This window comes from Tiliqua scincoides, chromosome 1 (genome assembly GCF_035046505.1).
Source record: "Tiliqua scincoides isolate rTilSci1 chromosome 1, rTilSci1.hap2, whole genome shotgun sequence".
Taxonomy (NCBI): domain Eukaryota; kingdom Metazoa; phylum Chordata; class Lepidosauria; order Squamata; family Scincidae; genus Tiliqua; species Tiliqua scincoides.
Genome location: NC_089821.1, coordinates 299,537,693 through 299,550,603, shown reverse-complemented (window position 1 = coordinate 299,550,603; position 12,911 = coordinate 299,537,693). Strand labels below are relative to the sequence as shown.

The window sequence follows — 12,911 nt, the reverse complement described above, 5'->3', positions numbered from 1 at the left end:
TATTTGCTGTTTACTTCTCAGGGGCAAGATGAAATGTTGGAGCAGTATTGCAGCAAAGAGTATATATCAGTAGGTACCAAATACCTACTGATTCCAGACAGTTAAAAATTCCCAAGGTATGCTGTGATGTCAGTAACATGGCTGCCCAACAAAGGTCATCTTTGTTGCTATTATCTATGTTTATTTTACATATTATCTGTGTGTCTCTCCCATTTGTTATTGTTGGGATAACAGAATATGTTTCTACAGTCTACGGAATATCTTCCTCCCATTGAATTGTTCCTACACAACAGGTTCTCAGTTTTGCAGAAGCAAACAAAGCTTCCAGTTTCAATTTTGTTTTTAAGAAGTGAGGATTAGACATGAATCCACAACTCATCAGAAATCTCTCTTGCACCGTCTTGTTTAAATGAATGGGATTCACTAGATGTATACTTGGACTGAAGCAACAATGTGTGTAAAATAGGAAATTGAATATAATAATGCTGAGTATGTGTTCTTTTTTTATATGTCCTGGTCCAAGATCTGTACTTTTTGGACAGGTTTCTATAGTGAGGTTGAGCTTGATGGTAGCATAGGATTTCTCAAATTTTCCATCACAATGAAGCTATATTATCATTCTGTTTCATTTCTGCCTTTGTCATTTGATGTTCAGTGTGTGCATATATTTGTGAAGCTCAAGTTACCTACTAAGGAAACAAAATTCAGCCGTAGGATTTTCTATGAATGGAAATTATTGCGTAGAAACAGAATTCCAGCTGATACTAGGTTTTAAAAACGCCTTCTTGTTTTAAACAAAAAATTACAATGAATTATTCTCTTGCTTCTAGCATAACATCAACATGTGGCATTCTTTCTTGGTTTGTGGCTGTGTGATTCTGGGTTTGAATCCCATGATCCCCTTGATCAAAGGAGAACAGCTAACAGCCTCTTACTGATACATATTGTATCATTCTCTTCTGGGGCATATATAACTTTTAATTACATCTCTAAAGTCTACAGCTTTGAAAATCATTCACTCTGATCCACTGAGCTGATGTAGTCAGATGCTGTAAGTAACCAGGCGGCTTTGCACATGAGCACCCAGAAGCAGCTAGGATGGGACCATACTGCAATGGTAAAGGTCACGCTTTTTACACAAACAGAAGAATGCAGGTCCTTGGCATCTCTAGGTAGCACTGGGAAAGATCCACATCTGAAACACTGAAAGAATGCCTGCCAGTTAGTGTTGACAATACTGAGCAAGATGGGCCAATGGTGTTACTGTAAGTCAATGTCTCAAGTTCATAATGTTGGTGTTGGACACAAAACAGTGGATGCAGCAAGGCAATGTCTGTATTCTCATGTGCCAAGTGTCAGTGCAGACTTGAAACATGGGTGCAATACACATTCGGCCTCTATTTGTACTGTGAGCACTTGGCAATCTGTGCCAACAAGTTATTGCCATGGTTAAAATTCTACCAGTTTGATGTTGTATAGCAAAGCTATCTTGGATAGAAATCTCCAAATAGGACATTACGACCTCACATACATTATTGAAACTAATCTTACTGTGTTTCTGAGGGTTTTTCTGTTCTTTGCTGTATATACGATGCAATGTTTTTTTTTTCTTTAGCTGCATCCTCTAGGTCAGGGGTCTCTAAACTTTTTGGCCAGAGGGCCGCATCAAATATCTGGCATGGTGTGGAGGGCCGGAAAAAACAATTTAAATATAAAATTTGAATAAATAAATTAGAGATGGAACTTAGATGAGTGAATGGGCTCATTCATTCAACCTCTCTGGCCCTCAGAACACTCTCCAGACACAATCAGAACACAGTTCTGGTCATGTTCAGTTGAGTGGGCCAGAGGCTTTCAGGGGACAAAAGGTTGACCGCAGGCCGGAAAGAGGCTTGCTGCAGGCCACATCTGGCCCCCGGGCCGTGGTTTAGAGACCCCTGCTCTAGGTCACTATTTCTCAAACTGTGCATTGGGACCTATTAGGTGAGTTGCGGGTCCCCATTTACTTCAGTATTTTATTTTTAGTATATTAGACTTGATGCCAACGTGGTATGTGATTGCATTTGGGGAGATCTGTACTTTTAACAGGCTACAGCATATATGCTTTTAACAATGGTTGTCAATGGGGCTTGCTCCTGGGTAAGTGTGGATGAGATTGCAGTCTAGGATTGTTAAAAAAAAAATTTCCTGCTTTATGATGTCATTTCTGGCCATGACATCACTTCCACATTAATGACATCATTTCCAGTGGGTCCCAATAGATTGTCACTCTAAAAAGTGGGTCCTGGGGTAAAACGTTTGAGAACCACTGCTCTAGGTAAATAACAGAAACCACTCCTGCACAAATATCCTGTGAAAATAGGATAGTGGTAGTAGTAATGAAAAAGAATTGCTTTTTAAATGTTAGTTGCAGAGTGCAGATCAAAACCACACAAAACGGAAAGATCTTGCAAAACAGACGTGGCCTTAACCATTTTTTTCTTAATTGCATAAAGTTATGTGCATGCAAAGAAGTAAGGCCCATAGCCAGGGAGACAGACCAGGGACAGACTGCACTTGCTCCCAGTGTGGAAGGGATTGTCACTCCCGAATTGGCCTTTTCAGCCACACTAGATGCTGTTCCAGAACCACCTTTCAGAGCGCGATACTATAGTCTTTCAAGACTGAAGGTTGCCAACATTATTATTACATACCTTGTATAAGGGGACCTGTCCTTAATGACTGCAAAAATGCAGATGAATCGGAGCACCTGGAAATTGCTTTAAATTTCCTCCTGAGGCATTTCTGAATTTGTAACAATGACTACATGCAATATCTATTTGCCGGCTACTACAAAATCACCTTACTCATGTGTTTCCAGTTTGGCCAAACGGTCTGGTTCTCTATAGGCAGGGGTGTCCAGGCATTTTGGCAGGAGGGCCACATCATCTCTCTGATACTGTGCGGGGGGCCAGGGGAAAAAAGAATTTACATTTAAAATTTGAATAAATTTACATAAGAACATAAGAACAGCCCCACTGGATCAGGCCATAGGCCCATCTAGTCCAGCTTCCTGTATCTCACAGCGGCCCACCAAATGCCCCAGGGAGCACACCAGATAACAAGAGACCTCATCCTGGTGCCCTCCCTTGCATCTGGCATTCTGACATAACCCATTTCTAAAATCAGGAGGTTGCGCATACACATCATGGCTTGTACCCCATAATGGATTTTTCCTCCAGAAACTTGTCCAATCCCCTTTTAAAGGCGTCTAGGCTAGACGCCAGCACCACATCCTGTGGCAAGGAGTTCCACAGACCGACCACACGCTGAGTAAAGAAATATTTTCTTTTGTCTGTCCTAACCCGCCCAACACTCAATTTTAGTGGATGTCCCCTGGTTCTGGTATTATGTGAGAGTGTAAAGAGCATCTCCCTATCCACTCTGTCCATCCCCTGCATAATTTTGTATGTCTCAATCATGTCCCCCCTCAGGCGTCTCTTTTATTCAAGTTTACATAAATGAATATATTAAAGATGAACTTAATGAATGAAGGTCTTGAAATAGCTCAAGGCCTATAAAAGGCCTTGTGCAAAACAAGGCTGACCTTTCCTTTGCTGCCACTACTGCAGAACAGACACGAAACAGCAAGCAGTGGAGGGAGCTCTCATCCCACAGCTCACGTGAGAGGTCAAACAGTCACCCTCATGCCGAGAGCAGTTGCATCAGGCCAGTGCGGGCTCCAACAAATCTCCGGAGGGCCAGATGCTCATTGGAGACTGGGGCCCCCCTGAGGGCCTCATTGAGAGGCCTCGAGGGCCGCAAGTGGCTCCAGGGCCAGGCAAAAGGAGTACTGGTGCTGTGATGTTTCAATCAATTCCCTTATGACACTCTCAGGAACCTTGTAAAGACAGCCTCTGGGAGTGAATGAGTTTGTGCAATGGCATAAGTGGAACAGGATGTAAAAGATAAGTGCAATTGCTCAATTATTCCTCATAAGGTAATGTTGCTATGAACTGAAAGTCATTAGCCCCTTATGCAAGACACTCATTCCTGCAGCAATTTTCCTGCAAAGTGAGTTTTAGACCTGGCTTGTCTTCTTTCTGCCTGCTTGCCTTGAGGTTTTTGTACTTATCTGGAGAATAGATGAGTTAAGTAACAATGAATAGTTCAGAGTCAAGGCAGCGTTTAGAACATCCAACTCCCACATTTGCAAGTCTAAATCTCTATTAGGATTTATTTTTTATTCTGTATAGTATTTGCATCTGTATGTATTTGCATTTGCAAATGTTCCTTATTCAGCATTGGGTAAAAGCCAGTTGCTCAGCACAGCTTGAACACAAAATTACTGTGCATCCTCAGCATTGGGTGGCCAGAGGCCTGTGCATTTGGAGCTACCCCAAAAGAGGGATGTAGTGTCTACATACACAGAGGAACAGTACTCTAAGTGGCTAAGCTAAAAATTTTACACAAACACATGTGTAATAGTGCACTGGATGAGAATTGCAGGCATAAAAATTAATTTTAATTTTTTAATCATTAGCGTGAAAGCAACTTGTGTGTCTTCTATTCCTCCACCCAGAAGCATTTATTTATAGCAGGTTTACAGTGGAAAGACTTAAAAACACTGTATTGTTTGATTATCGTTATGAACCTTCATACCCTACATGGGGTAATATAACTCCCTCGCACCCAAAAAGACTGTTCTGTGCCCTCAAATGCTTTAAATGTACCTTTCAACCATGGCCAACGGGGAAGCTTACTAGGGTCATGGCACCCTTTTTACACAGGGACCTGGTGCTCTGCTGTGTGAGGATGAACTGGCCACCAGCACTTCCCCAAGATCTTGCGAGAATAGCACGAGATCTCACGAGAACAGCATAATCGTGGCCTGGTTAAGATGGTGACAGCCAGGACAGCCCGGAAGAAGAGGCCAGTGGAAGCATCTTGCAGAGCCTCCGTGGGTTTGCTACAGCGCCCCAGGGCATCATAGCGCCCAGTTTGGGAACCACTGAGGGAAGATACAAGGAAGAAAGGTGAACAAATATAGCCACCCATACAGGCAGCCTATTAACAGTTTCGATGCACATCTTTGGCCTGGGGTCATTTCCACTCCCCCACCCCTATTTTACAGAACACTTCCTTGGAAGAAAAGGTGGTTAAGCATTTTGACAAGCAAGTGTCTCCTAAAAGGAAACAGTCATTCTTGGATGATGGAACAATATGACTTTTACTTCATCAAGCGTTCTCCAAGCCTCAACACAGCTTCATATATAAAGAAGACCATCATGTTTGTAGGAAAAGCCCGCAATGAGTTCAGTCCAAGACCTTTGAAAAGGACTCTCACTCCCTCCTGTCGTATACTCTCCCTGGCACAGTGTATCAAGCCAGCGTATTTATGTTGACCTTCGCCATCTGCTTGCATCCGCGCTTTAATGACATCCATGGGGGTAGCAGCGCCCCAGCCCAGGACTCCAGCACAGCCTCCAGAAAGCAGCACAGCCCACAGGTCTGCAAATGTTATGACAAAACAATTGTTAATTGTCATCAACTTTCAGTAACCCTTGAAAACAAATCCATACGTTGTTCTCGCAAAGAGCCCAAATTCATTGATTCTGATGCAAAGTCGTACTATGCAACTGTGTGTAATGAAGATGTCAGCAGAACTGCAGAACACCTCATTGCATCCGGCCTGTGGTGGAGGATCTCACCAAAAACCTCTTTATCAAACTGTCCACCTTCATCTCCCATGACTTCCACCACCACAAATGAGCGCCTGGAACAAACATGCTCTATAGAAATTCACGCAGGGATAGAAATCATGTTGAGAGCTCATCTTCTGGTTCTTTCTCTTGAATAAAGGCTGGTTCCCACGAACAGTAATGAGGTGGTAGATCTGTTTCTGGGCTATCTCACTTCTGGTTGCAGAGGGCTGTGACCCTCCAGGATTCAACTGGCATTGGCTTTTCCTTTCTTTTTTCTTTGCTTTTCTCTGCAGTCCATATCGCCCATCTTTTAATATGCAGTAAAGAGGCTATCCTTAGATGCTATCCCATCTCTTCAGGGGCAAGGCAAACCTCCCTAAACTCCTGCTACGCCCCAGCATTGCACGTACAGCTAGTCACCATGCTTCTGGGGCTAGTGAAAAGCTACAAATAAAGTTCATTTTATTATGTCATTTGGACAGCTATTCCTCCCTGCCCCACACCTTCTACTAACTTCAGTGGGCCACTGCCATTGGCGTCACTAGGGAGGTGCAGGAGTACAGGCCACACTAGGTGACTCACATCGGTAACACCACAGGCCAAGAAATTTATAATCGTGGTACTTTTGAATAATGCATAATTTCATGCAGAATGCAATGAAAGAAACAGCATTGAAATATCTCTATTGGTTGGCAACCTTCAGTCTTGAAAGACTATGGTATAAGCTTACAGCACCCAGTATTCCCAGGCGGTCTCCCATCCAAGTACTAACCAGGCCTGACCCTGCTTAGCTTCCAAAATCAGACAAGATCGGGCATGTACAGGGTGACAGTTGCTGCTATATTAAAAAAAGCAAAAACCAGTGGGATGGAGCAATGGTGCATCACCATGCCCACTGCCTGGGATGTTGTCCTGCCCACTGCATGGAAGAAAATCCATCATGGGGTGACACTCTGGCTCCTTTACAAGGTGATGCAAACCCTAGTGACACCACTGGCAACTGCCCTGCCTGTTCTGTGAGCCTGGTTGCTTAAAGAGCTGCATGACTGTGGCGTAGGAAGGTGTCTTATAATGAGTCAGGCCCTTAGTCTTTCTAGCTCAGGAGCATTGCCCTGTATGACAGCAGCTCTCTAAGTTTGCAGACAAGAATTTCCTACCTGGAAATAGAGGCTGGGAGAGCTTGAACCTGCTGCATGCAGAGCAGAAGTTCTTTCAGTGAGTGATGGTCCCCCCCTTCTTCCAACTACTCCAACCAACTTTTTAAACAAACAAATGCCTTCTGTGTTACATTTGCAGCAGGGGTAGTGTGATCCAGAACACCAGCGCTGTCTCTGGTCCATCACCTCTACGCTATAAAAAAGGACCAAAAGCATTCCTGTGCTCCTTGCATGCTGCATGAAACCAGAAGTCCCACTTCCAGGTTTCATGACAGCACATGAGGATCACTGTAAGGGGGGGAGGGGATTATCTTCTTCTTGCTCACACAAGTGGGAAGCAGATAACTGCATCTTGCCTTGGTGGCAGGCCAAAGTGAGGCAGGGACAACACACTCGGGGTGAAAGGCACCCCAAATGCACCAGCCCCTTGCCATCTGCTGCTAACGTAACCCACATCAGATGGCTACATAGATAGCCTGGTAGTGCTTTACAGGATGTGATTAGCAGGCTTGGGTACCGGTAATATGGAATTAGGAAAGCAGAACATTTTTTTTTTTAATCTTTGCAAAAGACAAGAGCTAATGGTGACATCAGAGGACTTGGTAACTCAAGTCAACCAGTTTCACAAGAGAAGTTCAAACAGAATTTCATCACAGACACCCGGGCTACAGCATTAGGCAACCTGTGCAACTTGTGCCAATTATCATTCAACTGAATCTATTCTGTCCCACTTTATTCCAGTCCTCAGAATCCATCACTATACGCACTGGCCTTTCTCCCATCCTTAAGAACATAAGAACAGACCCCCTGGATCAGGCCATAGGCCCATCTAGTCCAGCTTCCTGTATCTCACAGTGGCCCACCAAATGCCCCAGGGAGCACACCAGATAACAAGAGACCTGCATCCTGGTGCCCTCCCTTGCATTGGCATTCTGACATAGCCCATTTTATGACACAGCCCATTTTTTAACACAGCCCATGTTATACCTGTCAAATTTGTCAGAACTTAAAAGATGTTTGAAAGCATGGGACCTCTTCCCATGCAGTGGGCAGGGCAACACCCTGAGCGGTGGGTGTGGTGATGCGCCATTGCCCCACCCCAATGGGTTTTTTAGCTATAGCTTTTGATAGAACAAATATTTCAACAGCGTTTCTTTCAGGTTTTAAAAATTTAGGTCAGCCGTGGTGTCACTCTGTGTGTGTGTCACCTGGTGCAGCCAGGTGAACCCCTAGTGATGCCACTGTCTCTGAGAGGCTCCTTGAAGATGCAGGGGCTTTTGGAAGAATGCCTGTGGGGGACATCAGTGGGGACAATGAGAGAAGGAGGAGCTGTTAGCATCACCAATGGGCTCAGTTCCTTTTCTTCCCTTTTTTTCTGTATCCATCATTGATTGAGGGCACAATCCTAACCCTTTACGTCAGTACTTTCCAGCACCGGCACAGCGGTGCCAATGGGACGTGTGGTGCATCCTGCAGTTGGGTGTCACTCATGGAGGCCTCCTCAAAGTAAGGGAATGTTTGCTCCCTTACCTGGGAGCTGCATTGCCCTTATGTCAGTGCTGGAAAGCACTAACTTAAGGGGTTAGGATTGCGCCCTGAGGGTAATATCCTCTGAGGGAGGGAGAAGGAGGAGCTGCCACTGCAGGTGCCCCCCCCTTCACCAATGGGGAAGGTGCCACCAGTAAACTGGAGGGAGGGTGAAGCGTTTTACATTAGCACTACCAGCCACTCCTTTTTCCTTCTGGTACATTATTGATGCTGTCAAACTTGGCTGCACCAACCACGGTGAACATATATAAACATAAGCAGATGCCTTCAGCTGAGTAAGGCTCTTGGTCCTTCTAGCTTTGTACTGTCGACTGGCAGCAGCTCTCCAGGGTTTCAAGCAGATATGCCAAGGACTGAAAGTAGGTCCTTCTGTGAAACCTATGCTCTTTGCCACTAAGCTACAGTCCTAGTGGATGTGACTGCAACACTCAGGCTGCAGTCCTATGCATACTTTCTTGGGAGTAAGCCACATTGAGTACAATGGGATTTACTTCTGAGTAGACATATGTAAGTGCTGTGAGTGGTGTCATTTCTAAGGGTTATTCTAAATCTTGGTTTGTGCCACAGCAGCTGAATTCTTGGACAAGGTGGGATAAGCTATATTGCTTACAAAAGTACAGCTTCTAGTGAGAAATTGGCACTTTGGGGGACAGTGACATTTGCAGCAGGAAAAACAGTGCAGGGAGAAAGCACTAACCAAAGATGGGCCTAAATGCATGAAGTGTCTGGCCCTCAAAACAGCCCCTGCATTGCACCGAAACGTTTGCTTTGAGTGACTCAGAAGAAGACAATGCTCAAAGAGGATCTCTTCATCAACGCCTCTAGCACTGGCACTGTAAAAACACACATTCTCCTTAGAGGGTTTAGTTGCACAGGAAAGGAAGCATTTCTGGTTTTTCAAGGCTGCCTGAGTCACTCCTCAGTGCCAAAAAAGAAAATAGGAAATGATGAGGGCAACATGTTTCCCTACCGTTTATTCAAAGATCGAGATTGATATCTGAAATCTTAGGCCATGACTGGAGATGCAATTTTAAGTAGGGTGGACTAATGCTAATGAGACAAGATTTGTTATCACGCTCAGACTTGAAGTTATCACCACATTTGGGGGCAACTGAGAACTGGCTGTTGGTTTAATGGGGTCACTATGGGGTGAATTTTATCAGGGAAATGGTGCTGGGGGATTAACTTCACTTTGCCCATATCCTGACCCAGCACATGTCCCCTTTGCCCACACCTGTTATTAGACAAAGCCTCTTGCATCCTGAACGGCTATTTTCCCTGTGATCTCAGGGTGACAAAACATGCATGCAACAACTCACATGGAAAAATCAATGTATTGTGGTTTGAGTGCAGAAACTAGTATCTGTCAGCAAAGGAGATGGGCAAGGCTGATGTACCAGACCTGTGAAATGGAATATTCCCATGAATGCATTAGAAAGGAGGTTGCTTTCTTCACCCACCTGGTTTGTCTTTCCCAGCAGGAGTAAGCCAGTCACAGAGGACGGAATAAGTGAGGAAGTAGGTTGCCGATGAGTGGCAATCCCTACAAAGCAAAGCCACAGACCCTTTGTACAGACCAGCAACACCTTCTTCTTTCAGGATCATCCGCAAGCAATGCAGAGCACCTTGGTACTTGGGCTTGGCGGCAAAGAGGTGGGACGTGGTAGCCAACTGATGTGGCTCTTTCTGAATCTGCAGTCTCACTTTGGCTATCTCCGCAGGTGACATCAGCACAACCTAGGAGGTGTGATGAAAAAGGAAAGTCAAGTGTTAGGTCTTGAGCTATGTTTTGCATATCCTGAACTACCTAAAGAACCCAAGCCAGATCCTGGAGTTTCTGAGCCTGTGTTCCAACCTCAACTATCCTCTCTGGCCCTTTGCCAAATTCTGATGACCTACATGTTGTTCTATGCATTTGAGCATATTAAAATGCTCATGCACATAGCATTTATAAAACCATCAGGGATTTAAATCACATCTGTTCTTTGATCAAAAGAAATGTGAGGAACATTCTCATATTGCATTATCCTTGGGTTTCAAATAAGAAGGAAGGGTTTTAGTAGTCATGTAATTGCGCTGATGTCACCATCATCATCAAAAGAACATGGTAGAAAGTCTTTTGAAAGTCATTTTGTATGTTTTAACCACTTTTTAATTGCACTTGTTTGTGGGGCCTTAGTCTTTCAAGACTGAAGGTTGCCAACAGGAAGATACTTGAATTGTGTAAGGATGGTTTTGCTGTTTTAATTTGCATCCCCAATTTGGTTCATTGTTTTAAAGAAAGGCCAGTGAGAAATGACAAGTATTAGCTTTATTAATAGTTTTTGAATGTTCTCCTTCCGAATATATTAAACTTCTACACAAACATACCCTCCTTTCAGTATTTGATGATCTATTACTTTACTTTTAACTTACCCGGACAGCACCAGTAGCACATCCAGCAAAAGTTATATCCGCTTTTGATGGCTTTCTGTCCTCAGAGCCATATCTCAATCTACAGATGTTGTAAAGGAAGTTTTTGTAGACCCCAAATGAAAGTGATGAAATAAATGAAGCTGATACCACTGCCATTGATACGCCTCTGTAGAAACCTGGCACCTAGTTTGAACACAACGTGTGAAAAAAATGTATTTTTCAATTGAGTAAGAAACGTGAGCCGTTAACCTTACCCACCCTGGTAGACAATCAGAGACTGGTTCCCTTCTTTGTTTTTCATCTAACAAGCACCTCCCCCCCCAAATACTCTGATGAGAAATGAGCATGCTCAGTGCCCACCCCCAAGAGTTATGGAATGCTGAAGGTGCCACAAAAAATTAGACCAGAACATTGCGGGACAGGGATAAGAAGTGGATCTGTTTGAGCCCTTTGTAGTATTTTGGAGGTGATCAGCCAAGTTGGGTAGATGCAACATTTGTTGCAGGTCCAGGGTGACTAGATACCGTGAGGGACAGAGTGCCTATACCTTTAATCATAGTAAGAAAGTGGGAATTTTGGCAGGTATGGCTTAATATGGAAGGGTTTAAAAAGTTTCACCTGCCAAAATTCCCTCTTCCATACAATGATTAAAGATATAGGCACTCTGTCCTCCATTGTACCTGATGTAGGTTCTACTTGTATCTTCTAACAGCAAGGTGGTGGCTGGGTGACTATCAGACTGGACACTAAACAGGGTGATCCACAAATAAAAGAGTGATTTCTACATGTTCGGAGAACTTAAAGAAGAGGTCATATGTATATTGAAAGAGAAATGTTTTTAGAAAAAAAAGAAAACCACCAAAATAGTCCTGTAAGCTTCCAGAATCTTAAACAACAAATGGCATATGCGCAGAGCAGTGATTTTCAACCCTTTCCACCTCACGGCACACTGACAAGGTACTAAAATTGTCAAGGCACACCATTGGTTTTTTGACAATTGACAAAGCACACCATGCTGTTGGTAGGGGGTTCACACCCCCAAATGGCCCAACATCACCCTCCCCCGATACATGACCCCCCCAATACATGGCCCTCCCCCAAACTCCCACAGTACACCTGCAGACCATTCGTGGCACACCGGTGTGCCACAGCAAAGTGGTTGAAAATGGCTGGTGTAGAGGGTGGGGTGCAGCTTTGGAAGAGTACTGGCATGGTAATGGGGCTTACCAGTGCCGTCTCATCACCCCCAACACCATGAGCAGAAGTGGCAACCACAGACCATAGTCACAAGCCCAACAGGTGTTCCTTTTAGGTACTTCTGTGTGCTGGTCCTTAATCAAGAGAGTGTTTACCATACCTACCCTTTCTGTTCGGTATGTCTCGATGATACAGTGCCATATTCCACGATAGCTTGTTTCTGTCTGGATTCTCACCTGTGGAATGGAGACACTTATCATATCTAGTATCTTCGGGGAAAATAACTGCAAATCAGAAATGTATAAAGTCCAAATACCTTCACTGTGTCCAGTGGGTAACCCACAGCAACACTAACGCCACCTGAAACAGATACATCAGATTACTTTAAAATGCATATAATTTCCAACTCTCATAGAGGATAGAACAAATTTGTCTAAGGACCAGATTTCAGGTGCTTGAACAATTCCATGCACATCTCACTTTTTGCCATTGCTCCAAAATTGGCATTGAATGTGCATAGTCCCAGGGGGTAAGCCCCTTTATCCCCCTGCAATCTGAATGGTTCTTCTTGTACATGATCCACACCTGAGGATCCTGGTGCAATAGAGTATGTGCTGAGCCATGTGCACTTCCATTCAGCACATAAGCGCCGGTAGCCAGGTTCCAAAATGGTGTTGTATGAAAGTTATGGCCCTATCCTATCCAGGATTGCGCCATCAGAGTCCCACCGTCATAAAATGGTTTCTGGTGGCCATGTTGCACACACTGCAGCTGATGGCGGTGCAGGAGGCCTGCTGCTGGACCAGCAAAGGTTGATTCAATGGTGGCGGGGGCGGAACAAGGTAGGAAGGAAGAGGAGGATTCTGGACAAGGTGTGGAGAGGCAGACTGGGGGCAGGATCGGTAGCACT

At 44.4% G+C, this 12,911-nt stretch overlaps 1 protein-coding gene across 1 annotated transcript; it reads right to left on the bottom strand.

Annotated features, from left to right (window-relative positions):
• Positions 1-5,209: 5,209 nt before the first annotated feature.
• On the bottom strand, positions 5,210-12,380 carry SLC25A47 (solute carrier family 25 member 47; the record flags this gene model as incomplete). The annotated part of the gene is made up of 5 exons (XM_066624120.1): positions 5,210-5,490; positions 9,850-10,126; positions 10,805-10,987; positions 12,166-12,237; positions 12,318-12,380. Coding segments are annotated over 5 exons (876 nt in total), but the record flags the coding sequence as incomplete, so codon positions are not given.
• Between the last annotated feature and the right edge of the window lie 531 nt (positions 12,381-12,911).